Source organism: Capricornis sumatraensis, chromosome 3 (genome assembly GCF_032405125.1).
Source record: "Capricornis sumatraensis isolate serow.1 chromosome 3, serow.2, whole genome shotgun sequence".
Classification (NCBI taxonomy): domain Eukaryota; kingdom Metazoa; phylum Chordata; class Mammalia; order Artiodactyla; family Bovidae; genus Capricornis; species Capricornis sumatraensis.
The window spans coordinates 134,584,182-134,607,481 of record NC_091071.1 but is presented as its reverse complement, the minus strand read 5'-3'; the positions used below and the strand labels follow the sequence as shown (position 1 = coordinate 134,607,481).

The 23,300-nt window shown below is 38.3% G+C and overlaps 1 protein-coding gene across 1 annotated transcript in view; it reads left to right on the top strand.

Moving 5' to 3' along the window:
* C2CD6 (C2 calcium dependent domain containing 6) overlaps positions 1-23,300 on the top strand; it is a 122,312-nt gene that overhangs the window by 38,491 nt on the left and 60,521 nt on the right. Inside the window, exons 9-13 of the mRNA XM_068969131.1 lie at positions 791-937; positions 10,041-10,146; positions 13,809-13,875; positions 17,383-17,426; positions 18,679-18,972. Coding sequence (XP_068825232.1) covers positions 791-937; positions 10,041-10,146; positions 13,809-13,875; positions 17,383-17,426; positions 18,679-18,972 — 658 coding nt within the window. The remainder of the gene's footprint in view (positions 1-790; positions 938-10,040; positions 10,147-13,808; positions 13,876-17,382; positions 17,427-18,678; positions 18,973-23,300) is intronic.

Here is a 23,300-nt window from a genome sequence, read left to right as displayed (position 1 = left end):
TTACAGGGAAGGAGCTAGAGTTTTTGGCTATATGTATGAAGGAGAGTTGTATCATGTAAGGTGAATTATGACCTTTTTATTTTCTCATTTGTAAATAAAGCATGCTGTAAGGAGATGTTTATGGGTGCCAAGTTGACAAGGGGATGAACTTGTGATGGTTAATATTTGTGTCCACTTGACTGGGCCATGACATAAAGATTTGAACCTAGAGATAAGGAGAGAAATTTGGGCTCAAATACTTTCTACATCTCCTTAGAACTTCAGATCCTTCTCTCCTTTCTCATCATTGCTATCCATAATCTTAGTAGTTGCTGCTGCTGCTGCTAAGTCGCTTCAGTCGTATCTGACTCTGTGCGACCCCATAGACGGCAGCCCACCAGGTTCTCCCGTCCCTAGGATTCTCCAGGCAAGAATACTGGAGTGGGTTGCCATTTCCTTCTCCAATGCATGAAAGTGAAAAGTGAAAGTGAAGTCGCTTAGTCATGTCCGACTCTTGGCGACCCCATGGACTGCAGCCTACCAGGCTCCTCCGTCCATGGGATTTTCCAGGCAAGAATACTGGAGTGGGGTGCCATTGCCTTCTCCGAAATCTTAGTAGTAGGAGTACTCAAAAGGCCACTCTCTCAGTATTTCTGACTTCCTCTTTCCTAGCTCTGTTCTCCAGCGGTCCAATGTGGATATGTGAGCTTACAGTTTAAAACAGAGAATGATTCAAAAGTAGTAGCTAACATTTATTTTAGAAGAGTACTTTTGTATAATTTTGATATTTAATTTTATTACCATTTTCCAGAAATGTTATTATACCACAGCCAATAGCATATCCAGCATTCTTATCCCCAGACCTGAATGTTACTGTTGGGGCGCCAACTACCACATCCCAGTCCAACCAGCCAGCTGTCGTGCAACTTGAAAAACTTCAGCAACAACCCCGGGAAAGGTAAAAAATCAGACCATAACAAAACAAAATTTTCATCTTATTTATGTATTATGTATATATTAATTTTTTCCTTTGAGACATGGGCTTGCTATTGGTCCAGAAAACTTCATCATGGTGATATTTCATATGCCCAGAGGTTATTCCAGAGTTTTGCTTTAGCATATTTAAGGGTTTGTGATAAAAAGTCATTGACATGGGAAGAAAAGGGGTGAGAATTTATTATAAGGGAGAAAGTACAATATTTGCTCTGCCTCTTCACTCAACAATATATTTTATAGGTCTCTTATGGTCTTTTCTACATTTCCTATCTTTCTTTCTCTATGCTTTAGATATTTCTTCTGATTATCTTATAATCATTGAACCTGTGTTCTTTATCTGTTGTTAAGCCAACTGAATTCTTAATTTCAGTTATTTGCTTTTCAGTTATGGAATTTTCATAATTTATTTCATAGTGCCACTTTTCTGCCAAAATCCTCAATCTTATCTTTTAGTTCTTTGAACATAATAATCATTGTTATTTCCAAGTTCATCCCTGATAACTTGATTATTTGGATTTCCTAAAAGTCTGTTTCTGTTGTTGGTTTATCTTCTCATAGTTTTTAGTCATATTTTCTGTTCTCACATGTCTAGTTGTTTTTATCAAGTGCCAAAGATTCTATTTGAAAATCTGTAGAACTTCTTTGAGGATCTTGATTATATATTCTTTACAGATAATATATAAATACATTTGCATCGGGTTGCCAACTAGCCTAGGAACACTAAGCAATCCTAGATCATCTTAATTCAGTTGAGAATGAAGTGATTTGGGCTTTCATTCCTTTTAAGGGTTTGTGGTAGAAAGTCATTGACATGGGAAGAAAAGGGGTGAGAATTCATTATAAGGAAGAAAGTACAAAAGAACATTAGTCTTTTTATGGTTTACTATAGATAGCTGGTGAGAAGTTGCTATAAAGCACAGAGAGCCCAGCCTGGCACTCTGTGATCACCTAGAGTTGTTGGATAGGGAGAGGGGAGGGAGGCTCAAGAAGGAGCAGATATATGTGTAATTATGGCTGATTTGTGTTGTTGTATGGCAGAAATCAACACAGCATTGTAAAGCAATTTTCCTCTAATTAAAAAAAAAAAAGAGTGACACTAGTGTGAGGCAACTAGGGTACACTATTTAAGGAGGCATTTATTCTTGGGGAAGAACCCTTTAGGGTCCCAACTGAAAACCTAGGTGTTCACCATGGCTTCTCATCCTTAGCAGGGTCTGAACTCTGGTTTTCCCTCATTCTTACATATTTATCTCAGAGCTCTGAACTCTTCATCACCACAAATACCTTGAAGTAAAATGGCTCCAAATTATGGGCTCAAAGTCTCCAGACTTCTTTTCTGTCTGCAGTCTTGGATCTGAAAATCCTTGCTGCCTTTATAACTGACTGATGCTTCCAAACAAAATTTTTAAATATTTTGTCCAGTTTTTTTCAGTTGTCCAGTGAGATGGTTTGTCTGAAATAACCTATTCTATCATTGCCAGAAATAGAACTCTTGAATATTTTAAAAATAGTGTTTATGCATATGCATAGCTTACTAGACATATAAATTAATTCACAAACATTGAGTTGAGTCATCAAGAAACCCCTTTTCCCCCTAGTCATATGTTTTATTCTTTTAATAACGTTTGTGCATGTGTGCTCGGTTGCTTCAGTTGTGTCTGACTCTCCAAACCTATGGACTGCAGCCTTCCAAGCCCATCTGTCCATGGGATTCTGAAGGCAGAAATACTGGAGTGAGTTGCCAGGGGTTCTTCCCCACTCAGGGATCAAACTCGCATCTCTTATGTCTCCTGCATGTAGGTGGATTCTTTACCACTTATGCCATCTGGGAAGCCCTCAATAAAGTTTATTTATTTATAATTTTTATTGGAATATGGTTGATTTACAATTGTAAATTGATTGTCAACAAAGGTCCGTCTAGTCAAGGCTATGGTTTTTCCAGTAGTCGTGTATGGATGTTAGAGTTGGACTGTAAAGAAAGCCAAGTGCCGTTGAATTGATCCTTTTGAACTGTGGTGTTGGAGAAGACTCTTGGGAGTCCCTTGGACTTCAAGGAGATCCAACCAGTCCCTCCTAAAGGAGATCAGTCCTGGATGTTCATTGGAAGGAGTGATGTTGAAGCTGAAACTCCAATACTTTGGCCACCTGATGTGAAGAGCTGACTCATTGGAAAAGACCCTGATGCTGGGAAAAATTGAGGGCAGGAGGAGAGGGTGACGACGGAGGATGAGATGGTTGGATGGCATCACCGACTCAATGGACATGGGTTTGGGTAGACTCCAGCAGTTGGTGATGGACAGGGAGGCCTGGCATGCTGCGGTTCATAGGGTTGCAAAGAGTCGGACACGAATGAGTGACTGAACTGAACTGATTTACAATGTCTTGTTAGTAAACATGACATTTTTGTCTCTTGTTATGGTCTTTGGCTGATTTATTTAGTTGTCCATTTTATTCTTTTAGCACTTTGAGTGTAAGATTGCCACTTTCTTCCGGCCTACAAAGTTTCTGCTAAAAGATTTGTTCATAGTCTTATGGTGGCTTTTTTGTACATAGCAGTTGTTTTTCTCTTGCTGCTTTTAAGATTCTCTCCTTGTCTTTCATTTTTAGCAATTTAATTTTAATGTGTCTCAGTGTGAGTTCTTTGAATTACTTTTATTTGGAACCGTCTGGACTTCCTTGATCTGGTGTCTCTTTCCTCTGGTTGGGGAAGTTTTCAGTTATTATTTCTTTGAGTAAGCATCTGTCCTTTACTTTCTCTCTCCTTCTAGTTCCCCTGTAATAAATATATTGGTCTACTTGATGGTTTATTGTAAGTTCCTTAAGCTATCGTCTCTCTTTTTCATCCTTTTCTGCTTCTCTGATTGGATGAATTTCATTACATTGTCTTCACATTCCCTGACCCTTTCTTCTGAATCATCTGGTTTGTTCTTAATCTCTCTGTTGAATTTTTGTTCAGTTATTGTATTCTTCAGCTCTGTGATTTCTGTTTGATACTTTCTAGTATTTTCTGCTTCTATGTGAAATTCTCACTTTGTTCATGAATTTTTCTTCTGACCTTGATGAACATCTTTATGAGCATTATTTTGATTTCTTTATCAGGCAAGTCACTGATCTCTGTTTCATTTATGTCTGTTTCTAGAGTTTTATCTTGTTCTTTTGTTTGGAACTTATGTTTCTGGAGTTTTATTCTTTTGTTTAGGACTTACTCCTCTCTTACTTCATTTTCCTAACTCTCCATATTGGTTCCTGAACATTAGATAAAACAACCACCTCTGTTAGTTTTGGTATTGTGGGCTCAAGTAGGAAATGAACCTTATTATCAGCCTAGTCCAAGTTCTTGGTTGTCCCTCACACCTTTGCGACTATCCCAGTCACCTTCTTTGTTTTTAGTGACCCTCCCAAGACTTGAGGGTGTGTCAAGACTTGTCAGTGTCCCAAACGGGAGGACTTCAGTCAGCACCTACATTCAGGCTGATTGGAAGGCTGAACCCCCAGGTAGATGCTGGAAAAGTATGTAGTTAGAACCCTTCCAAGGAGAAACTGGTAAGACTTTTTTTTCCAGTTCTCTCTGTGCTGGGTCTGTGTGTATATGCACAGGGTTGGTAGCTCTTGTACCCATTAAGAACTTCTTCTTTGTGTGCTGTAGTCCTGTGGACCGGAAAATGCAAACCCTGTTGACTATGACGTCAGGCAATCTGGGGACCTGTGCCTCCAATGGCAGCCCCAAAATCTGGGGTGCCAACTGTGTGTACAAGCTCTTTCCTTGGAGATACTGGTGATCTGGGTCAGGCTAGGAGAGAAGGGAGATACGGAGTCTGCTGGCTTCCCTGGTTTCCTGCTGCTGCTGCTAAGTCGCTTCAGTCGTGTCCAGCTCTGTGCAATCCCGTAGATGTAAGCCAACCAGGCTCCCCCATCCCTGGGATTCTCCAGGCAAGAGTACTGGAGTGGGGTGCCATTTCCTTCTCCAATGCATGAAAGTGAAAAGTGAAAGTGAAGTCGCTCAGTTGTGTCTGATTCTTAGTGACCCCATGGACTGCAGCCTACCAGGCTCCACCACCCATGGGATTTTCCAGGCAAGAGTACTGGAGTGGGGTGCCATTGCCTTCTCCTAGAAGCATACTAAATTAGAGGCCTGACCCTCAAGCAGCAGCTTTTACAGAATTCAAGCAGGCTTTTTTTGGGGACGGACTGGGAGATGTACAAATTTGCCTGTACTGTGCTGAGCCTTGGGGAAACAGGTATGGCAAGCCCTCAGTGAACCCAGTAAGAACTATTTATTTATTTTTTAACCTTGTGTGTCTCCTGGTCACAAGGTGTGACCTAGCAAGGTGTTTTCAGGGCCTGTCTTTAAAGTGGCAGTCTTGAACTTGGAGCACTAGATGTAGAGTCCAAACTTTTCTGTCCTCAAGTAATTCCTTCCCAATTGTATGGCATTGTGTCAGGGTTGGGTTTATGATGAAAGTGTCTCAGCCTCTCTTACCCATTTTGTTGTGAGTTTTCTTTCATTTGTCCAGTGTTTCAGAGTTGCTCAGCTATTTCTAGATTTCTTTCAGCAGGATTTCTATTTCTGGATTTCTTTCTTGCATAGCTGTAGATTAGGTGCATCTTTGGGAGGAGATGAATGAGTTCAGAGGCTTTTTCACCATCTTGGACAGAAATGCACAAATTTCTTCAATTCTTGGCTTAAAAACACAGCTAGATCATCATAACAGCTTCTCCACTCAGAGTGGCTCCCTGAGCGCCACCTGCTGAACCTCAGCTTGTTTGGATTCCAGTGACATGGATGGCTGTTGCTCTGTCTTCTCTTGAATGGCAGTACCACCCAACCCCCTTCTTTCTAGAAGAATGGGTCCCCCCTCTGCTCACTGACTCCCAGATATCTTTCTTGTGTATTTTGGCAATCTAAGAATGTTATTTTGCTCTGTATTATCTTCTTCTTATAACTATTGGATTGGCAAAAAAATTCCTTTGTTTTTTTTTTAATGTAAAAAATAAGAGACATATTTTTCATTTTTACCAAGAAGTTTATTGAACAATGTATTCACCATTTTGTTCTACTACCTTCTCCAATTTTTTAGACGACTTCATAATTCCATCTTCCCAACTCTTTTATCTTTTTGAGCAAAGAACTGTTCCAGGTGCCTTTTACAGTCTTCTAAGGAATTGAAATTTTTTCCATTAAGAGAATTTTGTAAACTGAAATAAATGGACATTCGAAGGTGCGATGTTTGGTGAATACAGAGGATGAACCAGAACTTCTCAGCCAAGCCGTGACAGTATTTTCCTTGTCATCAAAGAAACATGTGGTCTTACATTATCCTGATGGAAGATTATGTGGTTCTGTTGATTAATTCTAAATGCTTTCTGTTGAATGCTGCCATCAGTTGATCTAATTGGAGAGGTACTTATTAAAATTCATCATTTGGTTTTCCAAAAGGAGCTCATAATAGGGAACTTCCTTCCAAACCCACCATATACAAAACATCACCTTCTTTGAATGAAGACTGGCCTTTGGTGGTTGGTTGGTGGTGGTTCATTTTGCTTGCCCCATGATCTTTTTTCTATTCCATATTATTATGCAGTATTGACTTTTCATTGCCCATCACAGTTTGTTTTAAAAATGGAATGTTTTTGATGTGTTTTAAGTAGGGAATTGTGTGTGGAAATACAGTCTAGGATTTTTTCACTTAACTTATGTGGAATCCAAACATCAAAATGATGAACATAACTAAACGTGTGGATTTTCAATGCTTGATTTGGATGTTTTGAGTATGTCAGCTACCTCCCACATGATATAATATTGATTAATTTATGTCTTAATTTGATTACTATCTACTCCAACTTGTCTACCCAGCTGTGGCGCATCATCGGCAAGAAATCTCTAGCACAAAATTTCTCAAGCTGCTTTTGACATGTTCAATCAGTCACAGCACCTTCTCCGTATACTGCACAAATCTTTGTGTTTCTGTTGCGTTTTTACCTTTCTTGAAATAATGAAGCAGAATATGCCGAAAATGTTGCTTCTTTTCTTCTGTCCTCAATATTAAAGTGGCTACACAAAAGTTCACCAATTTTGATAATTGTTTAAATGCATACTTATTTAGCAACTGTCACAATACAGTCTAACAAAATTGTTTTGAGTGAAGGTAACCAAAGCCTTTGACTGTGTGGATCACAATAAACTGTGGAAAATTCTGAAAGAGGTGGGAATACCAGACCACCTGACCTGCCTCTTGAGAAATCTGTATGCAGGTCAGGAAGCAACAGTTAGAACAGGACATGGAACAACAGACTGGTTCCAAATAGGAAAAGGAGTACGTCAAGGCTGTATATTGTCACCCTGCTTATTTAACTTATATGCAGAGTACATCATGAGAAACGCTGGCCTGGAAGAAGCACAGCTGGAATCAAGATTGCTAGGAGAAATATCAATAACCTCAGATATGCAGATGACACCACCCTTATGGCAGAAAGTGAAGAGGAGCTAAAAAGCCTCTTGATGAAAGTGAAAGAGGAGAGTGAAGAAGTTGCCTTAGAAGTCAACATTTAGAAAACTAAGATCATGGCATCTGGTCCCATCACTTCATGGGAAATAGATGGGGAAACAGTGGAAACAGTGTCAGACTTTATTTTTTTGGGCTCCAAAATCACTGCAGATGGTGACTGCAGCCAAGAAATTAAAAGACGCTTACTCCTTGGAAGAAAAGTTATGACCAACCTAGATAGCATATTCAAAAGCAGGGACATTACTTTGCCAACAAAGTTCCGTCTATTCAAGGCTATCGTTTTTCCTGTGGTCATGTATGGATGTGAGAGTTGGACTGTGAAGAAAGCTGAGCGCCAAAGAATTGGTGCTTTTGAACTGTGGTGTTGGAGAAGACTCTTGAGAGTCCCTTGGACTGCAAGGAGATCCAACCAGTCCATTCTGAAGGAGATCAACCCTGGCATTTCTTTGGAAGGAATGATGCTAAGGCTGAAACTCCAGTACTTTGGCCACCTCATGTGAAGAGTTGACTCATTGGAGAAGACTCTGATGCTGGAAGGGATTGGGGGCAGGAGGAGAAGGGGATGACAGGATGAGATGGCTGGATGGCATCACTGACTCGATGGACGTGAGTTTGAGTGAACTCTGAGAGTTGGTGATGGACAGGGAGGCCTGGCGTGCTGCAGTTCATGGGGTCGCAAAGAGTCAGACATGACTGAGTGACTGAACTGAACTGAACTGAACCACTAAGTGCTGCTTGAGCCATCTTATGGGAAAAAATGAACAAACCTTTTGGTCAACCCAATACTTCGGCCCTGTTAATTCTCTATTGCTTGTCTTATATGAAATTATTTTCCTGAATTTTTTGTAGAAGACTTGGTTTAGAAAACTCTTCTAGTTTCACAGAGCTCCCACTTCTGAAGTTTTTATTTGGTGTTTAAAAATACAGTGGGGCTTCCCTGGTGGTTCAGATGCTAAAGAATGTGCCTACATTGCAGGAAACCCAGGTTTCTGCAAGCCCTGTATCAAAGCAGAGACCTGGCTGGTCAGTTTTGATTATTCTCAGTGGTTAGACTACTCCAGTCCTCTTAGTTCTCATCATGAATCCTTTGTACTCATCCACTAACGGAATGAGCAAAACCCTCCCAGTTTCAACTGCTATTCTCAAACTGGCTGGCTGGGCTTTCTTGTGACTGCCTGTTGGCTGTTTGGGGATGACTTATTCTCACGTTCATCAGATGCCCTGTTATACCTGTTGCTTTCTCCCAGATATTCACTGATACCATGGAAGTCTTATGTGTATGGGGTTAATAGGAAAACCTTGTCACATGATTTTGTTGTAAATGTTGCCTGTAAGTTTTGGGGTATGCTGGCCAGATACTGTGAGTTTTTATGTAGATATTTGGGAAGATTCAAAAACTATACTGTCACTGCTTCTGTCATCATCTTGGAATTTTCCTTGTTTTATAAAACTTTTATATTCATAATACTTTATTGTGGTATCATTTGGGGAGATTTATTTAAACAATCATCTGTAAGTAATAACAGCTGTTTCTTTGTTCCCAATCCTTAATCCGTAACTTTGTTTTCTTGTCATTCTGTGCTGGCTAGAAGCTCCAGTTAATGTCTGTTATAAATAGTGGATATCTTTATTTTGTTTAGGATCTTTCATGGCAAAGCTCATAGCATTAAAAAGCCAAACACATTATTTATGTAGTTTTTTTTGCTGATGTCTTATACCAAATAAAGTAAATCATTTCCTTCTCTTCTTTGCTTTCTGTGAGTTTTTTATTTTAATCATAAATGGCCATGGGATTTTGTCAAATTAGTTTTCTCTTTTAATCAGCTAAATTGTATGTAAATTATATGTTTTATTGTTAATGTCAAAATATCCCTATATTCCTGGAATAAAGCCACCTTGTTCATGGTATATTATCTTTTCCTTATACCACTAGATTTTTTGTACTAAAATTGTATTTTATTTGTAAGATTTGCATCTATGTTTGTGAGTGAGATTAAACTAATTTTCCTGTTTTGTAATGTCCTTGTTATGCTTTATTATCAAGATCAGTGTCCTCATGAAATAAATTGAGAAACAGTTCCTCTTTTCCATTTAATTCTTGACGATTATAAATTTCTTGGATTAGAAACAAAATTCTTGTCTTTTTATTTATTTTATTACTGAAGATATATATGTACTGAATAATTTAAAAAATATGTATATATCGTTTACATAATGAAACCAATATATATATAGAATAATTTCTAAAATACATGTGTATAACTTAAAAATAATAAGACCATTGCCTAGATATCTACAATATAGGGTTAAGAAATACAACATTACCAATATTATAATGTGTTTTATATGCCCTTATATGATTACATCCCTCTCCAGGAAACTACTACTATGAATTTTATTGTAATCATTCTTTTTCCTTTGTAGCCTTAAACAATATATTGTTGATTTTTTCTTTAAGAACTTTATATAAATGTATCATACTGTATATGTTGTTCTTTGATTCATACCATATATATTCTCCTGTCACTTTTTAAGTCTGTGACTGATCTCTTTCTTTAGGCTGGAAAAAATGAAAAAAGAATATAGACATCTAAGTACATGGGCAGAAAAAGCTAGCTATTTAGAAGGACTTCTTACCCCAGGATTAGAACATAAGGAACCTAAGGTAATTAACGTACTGCATTGTTTCATATATAGAGTTTTATTTTAAAATTATGATAGTTAAGAATAATGATCAAAAGCCTGTTCTTTATGTCTGTGTCTCCTTTGCTGCCCTGTACTCACAGATGGAAAGAACAGACTTTGGACTCAGTGGGAGGAGGAGAGGGAGAGATGACTTGATGGAAGAGCGCTGAGACACATACATTACTATATGTAAAACAGATAACTAGTGCATGAAGCAGGGCACCCGAAGCCAGTGCTCTGTGACAACATTGAGGGATAGTGTAGGGAGGGAGGGAGGAGGGGAGTTCAGGATAGCGGGGCACAAGTATACCACGGCTGATTCATATTGATGTAAAACCATCACAATATTGTAAAGCAATTCTTCTCCAATTAAATAAATAATGATCAGACACTGCTTATTTTTCCCTCTCTTGTTGTTCAGTTGCTATGTCTGACTCTTTACAACTCCATGAACTGCAGCACATCAGGCTTCCCTGTCCTTCTCCATCTCCCAGAGTTTGCTCAAACTCTTGTTCACTAAATCAGTGATGCCATCCAACCATTTCATCCTCTGTCATCCCCTTCTCCTCCTGCCCTCAGTCTTTCCCAACATCAGGATTTTTTCCAATGAGTGGGCTCTTTGCATGAGGTGGCCAAAGTGTTGGAGCTTCAGCTTTAGCATCAATCCTTCCAATGAATATTCAGGGTTGATTTCTTTTAGGATTGACTGGATTGATCTCCTTGCTGTCCAAGGGACTCTCAAAAGTTTTCTTCATCACCACAATTCAAAAGCATCACTTCTTTGGTACTCAGCTTTCTTTGTGGTCCAGCTCTCACACCCATACATGACTACTGGGAAAAACCATAGCTTTGACTATACAGACCTTGGTTGGCAAAGTAATGTCTCTTCTTTTTTAATATGCTTTTTAACATGCTGTCTAGATGTAGATATAGCTTTTCTTCCAAGGAGCAAGCGTCTTTTAATTTCATGGCTACAGTTACCATCTGCAGTGATTTTGAAACCCAAGAAAATAAAGTCTCTCACTGTTTCCATTGTTTCCCCATCCATTTGCCTTGAAGTGATGGGACCAGATGCCATGATCTTTGTTTTTTGAATGTTGAGTTTTAAGCCAGCTTTTTCTCTCTCCTCTTTCACTTTCATCAAGAGGCTGTTCACTTTCTGCCATAAGGGTGGTGTCATCTGCATATCTGAGGTTATTGATATTTCTCCCGGCAATCTTGATTCCAGCTTGTGCTTCATCCAGCCCAGCATTTCACATGATGTACTGTGCATATAAATTAAAGAAGCAGGGTGACAATATACAGCCTTGACGTACTTCTGTCCTAATTTGGAACCAGTCCATTGTTCTATGTCCAATACCAACTGTTGCCTCTTGACCTGCATACAGGTTTCTCAGGAGGCAGGTAATGTGGTCTAGTATTCCCATCTCTTTAAGAATATTCCACAGTTTGTTGTAATCCATGCAGTCAAAGGCTTTAGCACAGTCAATGGAGCAGATGTTTTTCTTTAGAATTCTCTTATTTTTTCTCTGGTCTAGTGTATGTTGCGGAGAAGGCAATGGCACCCCACTCCAGTCCTCTTGCCTGGAAAATCCCATGGACAGAGGAGCCTGGTAGGCTGCAGTCCATGGGGTCGCTAAGAGTCGGACACGACTGAGTGACTTTCTCTTTTCACTTTCACGCGCTGGAGAAGGAAATGGCAACCCACTCTTGGTGTTCTTGCCTAGAGAATCCCAGAGACAGGAGAGCCTGGTGGGCTGCCGTCTATGGGGTCGCACAGAGTCGGACATGACTGAAGTGACTTAGCAGCAGTGTATGTTGGCAATTTGATCTCTGGATCCAGCTGTTACATCTGGAAGTTCTCAGTTCACACACTGCTGCAACCTAGCTTGAAGGATTTTGAGCATAGTTTCTATACTTTCATATTCTGATAGTGTGACATTCAGTAAATATTGATTACTTATAAGGTTTAGTTTTTAACAGCTTTGTTGAGATATAATTCAGATACTATACCATTCACCCATTTTAAGTGTACAATTCAGTGACACTAAGTATACTCATACAGTTGTACATCCATTGTTGTAATAAATTTGAGGGTATTACTATTACCCCTTAAAGAAACCCCATACCTCTTGGCCTATAACCTCCAAATCCTCCATGCCCCACCAGCCCTAACAGTAACTAATGTACTTTATGTCTCTATAGATTTGCTTGTTGTAGATATTTCATACAAATGGAACCATACAATATATGGTCCTTTGTGACTTACTCCTTTCACTTAGTATAGTGTTTTCAAGTTTTATTCCTATTGTAGCGTGTATTAATACTTCATTTCATTGCCAAATATTTCATTGTATGGATATACCTCATTTTTTATCCACTCATTAGTTAATGGACATTTGGTTGTTTTCACTTTTTAGCTATTATGTATAATGCTGCTATGAACAGTCATGTGCAGCTTTTTGTGTAAATGTATGCTTTTAATTCTTTTGTGTATATACTTAAGAGTGCAATTGCTAAATCGTATCATAATTCTGTTTAACTTTTTCAGAAACTGACAAACTTTTCCACAGCAGCTTCATAATTTTACATTTAACCAGCAATGTATGAGAGGTCCATGTCTTCTACAAAACTTGTTATTTTTTTTTTATTTAATTATAGCCATCCTGGTGGGTTTGAAGTAGTATCTCATTGTAGTTTTCATTTGTATTTCTTTAATGACCCATGATGAGAGCAACTTTTCATGTGAATACTGGCCATTTGTATATCTTCTCTGAATAAATTTTTATTTATATTTTTGGTTATTTTTTAAATTTAGCTATTTGTATTTTTATTTTTGAGTTGTAAGAGTTATTTATACATTTTGGATACTAGACCCTTATCAGATAGATAAGTAAGGCTTAATATTTAGAAGTACAATCTAATATATACATTTTGATCTGGCTGTAAAGGATTCATGGGGATTTCAGTGAATAAAGAAAATGTTAACTAAAATCACAGCCTTGAAATGGTAATTAAACATATTTTTTAAAACATATTCATGTTTTTCAAAGCCTCTGAGATAATTGGGCAGGATTGTGCTATAAGATGAATCAGTTAGCATTTGCTAATACAGAATTTGCATTTTAGGGAAATAGGGAGACTTTTCGGTTAAGGGACTTTGGACTTTGGGTTCTCATTGAAAAGTCAGTATTTTATTAGAGCCAGTGGTCACTCCACTTTATAATTCTCCTTAAAATTTTTTAAAGATCCATAGCACTTTGCAGTTGATAGACTATAATGAATTCCAGTAAACAACTGATCTATTTTCTGGGGATATCCTCTTACACCCCCTGAAATTAAACATGATGTCATTTGTCTTGTAATCTTTTTCTCTCATGCATTCAGCATTCAGAAACCCTATCAATTCTTGGCTCTCCTCTCCCTGGAACATCAACTCCTAGCCAGGGTGTTAGTACTATTTAAACAGTACTATTAAACAGTACTATTTAAAATAGTACTGTTTGCTTTTCTCACAAGCCCATAGTCTTCTTGTCTTCTATAATTTTTTAAGTGTTAAAAGAAGTTATGAAGGCAGAGAAAAATGTTTTAGCTCTTTAAACATTTCACCAATATGTTTTCTTTTTTTTTTTTTCCTTCTAGGAAAGTAATATCAATGAGATACTAGAAAGTCAATTGGAAGAGAGACCTACAGATACTGTAACATCAGGTTATATAACTAATTTACTTCTGTATTTATTATTAAGATAATTAAAACAGGGTGGTTATATCACAAAAAAGAAAACCAGTAATCTGCTTTAAGTAGATTTCATTTTTTGCTAGGGAATAAAAATACATTTCATTATAGTCTTGGTATATAGTATTTATTTTGTAACACTCCAAAGAAAAGAATTAGACCCAATAAAGAATTATTTTTATTTTTGATACTCCTTTCCTCCTTTAAGGACAAGAAAAAAGTTAAATCTTATCTATAGTCTATGAAAAGGTATGTTGTTGAACATTGTTAACTGTAGACCTACTGATTTCTTTTATGTGGAGGGTGTGTGTGTGTGTGTAAGAGAAAGGGAAAAGGGAAAAAGTTGGACAGGAAATAAAGTTAGCATTAAATCTGGGAATGTCATACAAATTATCAGTGCATGTGTGCATGCTAAGTTGCTTCAGTCGTGCCTGACCCTGTGGGACCCCATGGACTGCAGCCCACCAGGCTCCTCTGTCCATGGGACTCTCTAAGCAAGAACATTGGAGTGGATTGCCATTTCCTTCTCCACAAATTATCAGTAATATATTTAATTAATAAAAGATACTGTTCATGCAGCTTTAAGACAAATCTATTAAAAGATTCACTTAGTAAGTTAAAATAGATGCATGATACTCTATCTTTAAAATCTTGGATTCTGCTGATGTGGATTAATGATTTATTGTTATAAGTTTTTGCCACAGGTTATTTATCTAATTCTGCTTCTCCAGCTACCTCAGACTTTGGTATATTCGTTTCCTAACCTCTGAGAATCAACCAGCCTAGCAGAGCTATTTCATCTTTAATCTGCCCTTTAACTCAAGTTTTAGGTTGTAGCAGAATCATAGTTTCCCTCTTTAATATCACTGTTGCATATTGGAGGTTAACCTTTCTCACTCACTAGTGGTTGCTATCTTTATTTTTCTTTATTTTTTTTCAATTATCCTAGGAGTTTATTTCAGGTCCCATTGGATCCTCTGGTGACTTCTTTCCTTTTGGCATTCCAATAGTTTCCTGTAGTTACAGCTAAGTGATTTACTGATCACTATGTTCCAGGCATGTTACTTGGATTATATAAATCAGTCCTCACAGCAGTCAACTGAGGATGCTATTATTATTTATCCACATTTTTACAGATGAGAAAACTGAAGATCAAGTCAGTGAGAGATCACATAGCCATTTATTTGAACCTTGTCTGATCCAAGAGCTCAAGCTTTAAGCCACGTTGTTGCCCACGTTATGTATACTTGTACCATTCCTATAAGAAAAACTGTCTCTAGTCTGATTTACTTGTGAGAAAACCAAGGCTCAGAAAAATGAGCTGACAGTAGTCATGCAGCTAATAGTGACCTTAATACATTCTGTTTTTATTAGACTTGGGCATTCCATTTTATCTCTGTATTTAATCCCTTTCCCTTTTGGACTTTTTTTCTTTGCTAAATATGTATTGTTTCTATCTCTAAAGTAAAAGTGAAAGTGTTAGTCACTCAGTTGTGTCTGACTCTTTGTGACCCCATAGACTTGCAGTCCACCAGGCTTCTCTGTCCATGGAATTTTCCAGGCAAGAATACTGGAGTGGGTTGCTATTTCCTTCTCCAGGGGAATCTTCCCAACCCAGGAACTGAACCTGGGTCTCCCGCACTGCAGGCAGACTCTTTACTGACTGAGTCACCAGGGAAGGCCTGTGTATTTCTAGGAATATTTTATGTTTCTAGGAAGATTTTGTAAGTGCTTCAGTTAGCCTCTGTTGAAAGGTCCTAGTTTTTTGGTTATATACAGCCTTAATCTAATCTCTTTTTCCAGTCCCAACCATATCACTAACCATCTGGGATTTATTTTATTTCCTCTTAATTTTTACCAAGATATACTCAGTTTTCATTCCAATCCCAAAGAAAGGCAATCCAAAAGAATGTTCATACTACCGCACAATTACACACATTTCACATGCTAGCAAAGTAATGCTCAAAATTCTCCAAGCTAGTCTTCAATAGTACATGAACCGAGAACTTTCAGATGTTCAGGCTGGATTTAGAAAGGCAGAAGAACCAGAGATCAAATTGCCAACATCCATTGGATCATAGAAAAAGCAAGAGAGTTCCAGGAAAACCTCTACTTCTGCTTCCTTGACTGTGCTAAAGCCTTTGACTGTGTGGATCACAACAAACTTTAGAAAATTCTTAAAGAGACTGGAACACCAGACCACCTTACCTGCCTCCTGAGAAACTTGTATGCAGGTCAAGAAGCAACAGTTAGAACTGGACATGGAACAACAGACTGGTTCCAAATTGGGAAAGGAGTGCATCAAGGCTGTACATTGTCACCCTGCTTATTTAACTTTTATGCAGAGTACATCATGTGAAATGCTGGGCGGGATGAAGCACGAGCTGGAATCAAGATTGCCAGGAGAAATAGCAATAACCTCAGATATGCAGATGATACCACACTCATAGAAGAAAGCAAAGAAGAACTAAAGAGCCTCTTGATGAAAGTGAAGGAGGAGAGTGAAAAAGTTGGCTTAAAGCTCAACATTCAAAAAACAAAGATCATGGCATCTGGTCCCATCACTTCATGGGAAATAGATGGGGAAACAATGGAAACAGTGTCAGACTTTATTTTCTTGGGCTCCAAAATCACTGCAGATGGTGATTGCAGCCCTGAAATTAAAAGACACTTGCTCCTTGGAAGAAAAGCTATGACATACTTAGACAGCATTTTAAAAAGCAGAGATATTATTTTACTGACAAAGATCCATCTAGTCAAATCTATGGATTTTCCAGTAGTCATGTATGGATGTGAGAGTTGGACCATAAAAAAGGCTGAGCACCAAAAGAATTGATGCTTTTGAACTGTGGTGTCAGAGAAAACTCTTCTCCGACTTTGAACTGTGGTGTCGTTCTTCAAGGAGATCAAACCAATCAATCTGAAAGGAAATCAGTCCTAAATATTCATTGGAAGGACTGATGCTGAAGCTGAAGCCCCAGTACTTTGTCTACGTGATGCAAACGGCTGACTCATTAGAAAAGACCCTGATGCTGGGAAAGATTGAAGGCAGGAGGAGAAGGAAATGACTAAGGATGAAATGGTTGGATGGCATCACCAACTCAATGGACATGAGTTTGAGCAAGTTCTGAGAGGTGGTGAAGGACTGGGAAGCCTGGCAGGCTGCAGTCCATGGGTTTGCAAATAGTTGGACATGACTGAGTGACTGAACAACCAATATTATATGCCTGTTTCAATGTCTTATATTGATGTATCTGAAGTGTTATCATATTATACTTTTTCACTTTATACTTGTTCCTTTACTCCTCCATCTTCCTAGAGATTCATCAGCCTGTTTTTATGACTATGTAGCGTCTATGTTTGAATAGCTGCTTTGATTTAAATTGCTCTTATTCTTGGTGAGAAAAATTGTAATGATGTTTTATTAATCCATAATGTTATTTTATATGTAATAAAATACTTCTATAAATTTCTTAACAGGTATCTCTCTTATAAAGGAGGAAGCTGAGACTATTCCAAGTGAGGTAAGGAACCTTGAAAGAGAACTTCTAATAGTTACTGTTTATAAAGAGGTGAAATATTTACAAACAGAAAATATTTATAGATGGAAGGAAAAAAGCACTCAAGAAGTTATTTAGTCTTCATGGTTATTTCTGATAAGCAATATTTGTACAGTTATGTGATTCATTTAAGTTAAATTATACTGTTAAAGGGGAAGTTTCAGCATTAAATTGTAACACTTTTAAGTATATATGACTATAGGGGACAAAAGGTGTTTATAAACCAGGGGGAAACAAGTTTAAAAAAAAAACACATGAAGTTCTATATCTCAGATATGGATGCCACAGACCTAACTACATTCTGTACTTTTTCTCTGTAACTATATACTCCTTGTAATATGCAATCTCCATAATAATAGTCTATATTTTATAATATATTTCAGTTCAGTTCAGTTCAGTCGCTCAGTCGTGTCCGACTCTTTCCGACCCCATGAATCGCAGCACGCCAGGCCTCCCTGTCCATCACCATCTCCTGGAGTTCACTCAGACTCACGTCCATCGAGTATTATTTACTTTTAGCTAATTTTACAGAAGGTATCAATTCCAAAAGCCAGTGGACCCCTATGGAAACCAATAAATATAAAAGGTTCTTTTGTACTCCTTGACAAATAGGATTTAATGATTTCTATTCTTGGGCCACTGGCTCCCCAAATACCAGTTGAAGAGTCAATATACACTGTTTTCCATAGTCCAAGAAGAGACAAAAAAGGCAATATAGGGAACTTCTCATACAGCTAAATTTACTTGTCTTAACAGACTTTTATCCTTTCTTTTATGATACTATTACTTGTAATATTTTACTATTAAAATTTCTTTTATTATATAATTGTGATTTTTATGATATTGTTATTTGTATTATTTTGCTATTAAAATTTCTTTTGTTATGATATATTGGTGATAGTATAGTAACAGTAAAATATCAGACACCTTGATTTTCCTTCTTTGAGATGTTGTTGATTTATAAAACATGAATATATGAGAACTACTACTTTATAATGCAATATGATCATTTTATGGATAATCTCTGTAGTCCATGGTGGCAGGCAAGTAGAGAATTTCTCAACTCTTAAGGAATGTAATAATTTACAAATATTGATGGTAACTTTTATAATAAAAAATAAAAGTATAAATGATTTTAAGTCCAGTTTTGTTACTTTTAAATATTTTTAATTGGTAATGATTAATTGGTAGCTTGTCTTATTGACATATTTTCCAGTTACTGGATAATGATGATAGGAAAGGCCTGACTCTACCAACTTTGAACCAGTCAAGTAAAGATGATTCAAGTGTTGTTGCTCCTAAAATTGACTTGCCATCAAAGGAAACAGATATTCCACTGTCCACTATTCCTAGGCTGTCAATAACAGAGGAGAACCAAATACCACCTTTAGAGGAACACCGACAAGAAGCCATGCCAGTGAAAAAAATGAAAAATCTCTTCTTTCTACCAGAAGAAAAATTAAAAGATAGATACCCAAGCCTTTTGAAAAGTGACTTATATCCATCAGAGGTAAAGTTGAAAAATATCCATATGAATCCAAGTAGAATAAAAAGGAGGAACTTGGATTTATCTCCAACAGAAATTCAGAGGCATAGCAAAAGTCTAAGCTTAGCTTGAAAGAACACAAGCTTAGTTTCCCCAGATTCAAAATCAAAAGGTAGCTTTCAAGGCAGGGATGCAAAGAAAGACTCTGAATGAAGGTATCTGCCATCATTAGAAGTATAAGACTAGGAAAAACAAAAATTCATTAATAAAAATTAAATACAAATAAATTGGAAATGCATTCAGATGTCTCCAAGTAGAAGTGTGTCTAAGTATATTAAATATTACTACCATACTTATAATCATCAAGTAAAGGAGAAAAAGCCCCTGAAGGAAAACTGATGTGAGAAACCAGTAATACAAACTAGTCTCATCAGTTCAGTTCAATTCAGTTCAGTTGCTCAGTTGTGTCTGACTCTTTGTGACCCCATGGACTGCATCATGCCACGCTTCCCTGTTCATCACCAACTCCCGGAGCTTGCTTGGACTCATATCCGTCAGGTTGGTGATGCCATCCAACCATCTCATCCTCTGTCATCCCCTTCTCCTCCTTCCTTCAATCTTTTTCAGAATCAGGGTCTTTTCCTGTAAGTCAGTTCTTCGCATCAGGTGGCCAAAGAATTGGAGCTTCAGCTTCAGCATCAGTCCTTCCAATGGACATTCAGGACTGATTTCCTTTAGGATGGACAGGTTGGATCTCCTTGTTGTCCAAGGGAGTCTCAAGAGTCTTCTCTAACACCACAGTTCAAAAGCATCAATTCTTTGGCACTCAGCATTCTTTATGGTCCGACTCTCACATCCATACATGACTACTGGAAAATCCATAGCTTTGATTAAACAGACTTTTGTCAGTAAAGTAACATCTCTGCTTTTTAATAGTCTGTCTAGGTTGATCATAGCTTTTCTTCCAAGGAGCAAGCGTCTTTTAATTTCATGGCTGCAGCCACCATCTACAGTTATTTTGAAGCCCAGTAAAATAAAGTCTGACACTGTTTCTATTGTTTTCTCATCATTTTGTCTTGAATTGATAGGACCAGATGCCATGATCTTTGTCCTTTGTATGTTGAGTTTTAAGCGAGCTTTTTCACTCTCCTCTTTTCCTTCCATCAAGAGGCTCTTTAGGTCTTCGCTTTCTGCCATGAGGGTGGTGTCATCTGCATATCTGAGGTTATTGCTGTTTCTCCTGGTGATCTTGATTCCAGCTTGTGCTTCATCCAGTCTGGCATTTCACATGATGTACTCTGCATAGAAGTTAAATAAGCAGGGTGGCAATATACAGCTTTGATTTACTTCTTTCCCAATTTGGAACCAGTCTGCTATTCCATGTCCAGTACTAACTGTTGCTTCTTGACCTGCATACAGAACACTCAGGAGGCAAGTAAGGTGGTCTGGTGTTCCCATCTCTTTAAGAATTTTCCACAGTTTGTTTCGATCCACACAGTCAAAGACTTTGGCGTAGTCTGTAAAACAGAAGTAGATGTTTTTCTGGAACTCTCTTGCTTTTTCAATGATCCAATGGATATTGGCAACTTGATCTCTGTTTTTTCTGTCTTTTCTCAATCCAGCTTGAACATCTGAAAGCTCTTGGTTCACGTACTGGTGAAGAATTTTGAGCATTACTGTGCTAGCCTGTGAGATGAGTGCAATTGTGCAGTACTTTTAACATTCTTTGGCATTACCTTTCTTTGGGATTGGAATGAAAATTGACCTTTTCCAGTCCTGTGGCCACTGCTGAGTTTTCCAAATTTGCTGGCATATAGAGTGCAGCACTTTAACAGCATCATCTTTTAGGATTTGAAATAGCTCAGTGGGCATTCCATCCCCTCCACTAGCTTTGTTTGTAGTGACACTTCCTAAGGCCCACTTGACTTTGCATTCCAAGATGTCTGGCTCTAGGTGAGTGACCACACCATCGTGGTTATCTGGGTTGTAAAGATCTTTTTTGTATAGTTCTTCTGTGTATTCCTGCCACCTCTTCTTAATATCTTCTGCTTCTGTTAGGTCCATACCATTTCTGTCCTTTATTGTGCCCATCTTTGCATAAAATAGTCACTTGGTATCTCTCATTTTCTTGAAGAGGTCTTTCCCATTCTGTCATTTTCCTGTATTTCTTTGCATTGATCACTTAGGAAGGTTTTCTTATCCCTCCTTGCTATTCTTTGGAACTCTGCATTCAGGTGGGTATATCTTTCCTTTTCTCCTTTACCTTTCACTTCTGTTCTTTTCTCAGCTATTTTAAGGCCTCTTCAGACAACCATTTTGCCTTCTTGCCTTTCTTTTTCTTGGGGATGGTCTTGGTCACTGCCTCCTGTACAATGTCACGAACCTCCATCCATGGTTCTTCAGGCACTCTGTCTATCAGATCTAATCCCTTGAATCTATTTATCACTTTCTCTGTATAGTCATAAGGGATTTGATTTAGGTCATACCTGAATGGTCTAGTGGTTTTCCCTACTTTCTTCAATTTAAGTCTGAATTTGGCAATAAGGAATTCATGATCTGAGCCACAGTCACCTCCCAGTCTTGTTGTTGCTGACTGCATAGAGCTTCTCCATCTTTGGCTGCAAAGAATATAATTAATCTGATTTTGGTATTGACCATCAATACACGTAGATATCGGTGATGTGTATGTGTAGAGTCATCTTTTGTGTTGCTTAAAGTGGGTGTTTGCTATGACCAGTGCGTTCTCTTGGCAAAACTATTAGCCTTTGCCCTGCTTCATTTTGTACTCCAAAGCCAAACTTGCCTGTTACTCCAGGTATCTCCTGAGTTCCTACTTTTGCATTCCAGTACCCTACAATGAAAGGAACGTTATTTGGTGTTAGTTTTAGATGGTCTTGTATGTCATCATAAAACTGTTCAGCTTTGATTCTTCGACATTTGTGGTTGGGGCATAGACTTGGATTACTGTGATATTGAATGGTTTGCCTTGGAAACAGAGATCATTCTTGCCGGGGTCCAGCCCCGGTGGATCCAGGGAATTCGAAGGGTGGACGGCGTTGGCGTGGAAAAACTCGTTTATTTATTAATATAAGATTAGATTAAGAAACTATAGTGTAGTAGGAAGATTAAGTGGAGGAAGAAGGCTGAATAGCTTGGTTTACGCGGAAGACCAATAAAATTCCAGACAAGGAATTTGCACCATCTACGTTGGGCCACCGGTGCCCGCTTGAATATCTAAGGGTGCCTCGCCTTAAGCTCCCTTTCGCGCGGATCTTAATAACCAGGGCAAATAAGTAGACCTGGAGAGCCTCCGCGCCCCAGATGGAAATTCAGCCTGAAATTAAAGTAAAGAGCAGAGAGAGGGAAAGGGAGAGAAAATGAGAGAGAGAGAGAGACACGGGGGGAGCCAGATTCCCCAGAAACCAGGCCGAGAGACTAGTTCGAGAAACTGGTCCGAGAAGCTGGTCCGAGAAACTGGTCCGAGAAGCTGGTCTGAGAACCTGGTCCCGTCCTTTATTGTTCAGAAGGCCTTTTATACTTTTGATAAAACATGGAGATCAATGGGCAACACAAAATTATGTAGCGTTCGCAGCCCAGACTCTTTCTATACATCATTTTGTATACAAAAGGTCTCAGGTGATTTACATTATCTTCTGGCCAAGAGGCTTGTTAACACTTTTTGGCTCTCTTCCTTAATGAATGTTAATTTTGTTTCTCCTGAAGTGTTTTTCTTTAATCTGCATCTCCTTAAAAGTGCTAAAGTTACATCTCTATAGAACAAAGGCACAGTGGGTTATAACAAAGAAGGTACTTAACTCAAAGATCTAATGTTGCTAATACCAGGTCTACTACTTGTTTTTTTATATACCAACTATATCTAAAAATAAAGGATATGAAAATTTGGCAGCAAGCATTGACTCAACAAATGAAACTTTTAATCAGTCCTATTCTAAAGATTTTGACTCTTCGGAAGCCCCTACATTCCTAGGATGTTTTAAGCTTCCTGTGCCTCCTGCGGTCAGGAGGCCTCAAACAATCACATGCGCAGCTGTACGAGTCCTGCAGGCAGGCTAGAAAGCCATCAGAGGGGTTTTTTGGATTGAAACACTCTTTCAAATGTAGAAGACTAAAGCCCTGAATTGACTTTTTCCAGAAAATGTCAGAAGAGTGGAAAAGCAGAGCACAAAATCCAGCAGATTTTTGTTGGGGTACATGCTTAGGAATTTCCAGAGGGGTCCCTGAAGTCTGAGCACGCCTTGCGTATGTCAGCTTCCTTCCTCATGACCTTGTCACGGGCGGGATTCCTCACACTGGCTTCCGGCACATTCTGTCATTTTTGAGACTGCACCCAA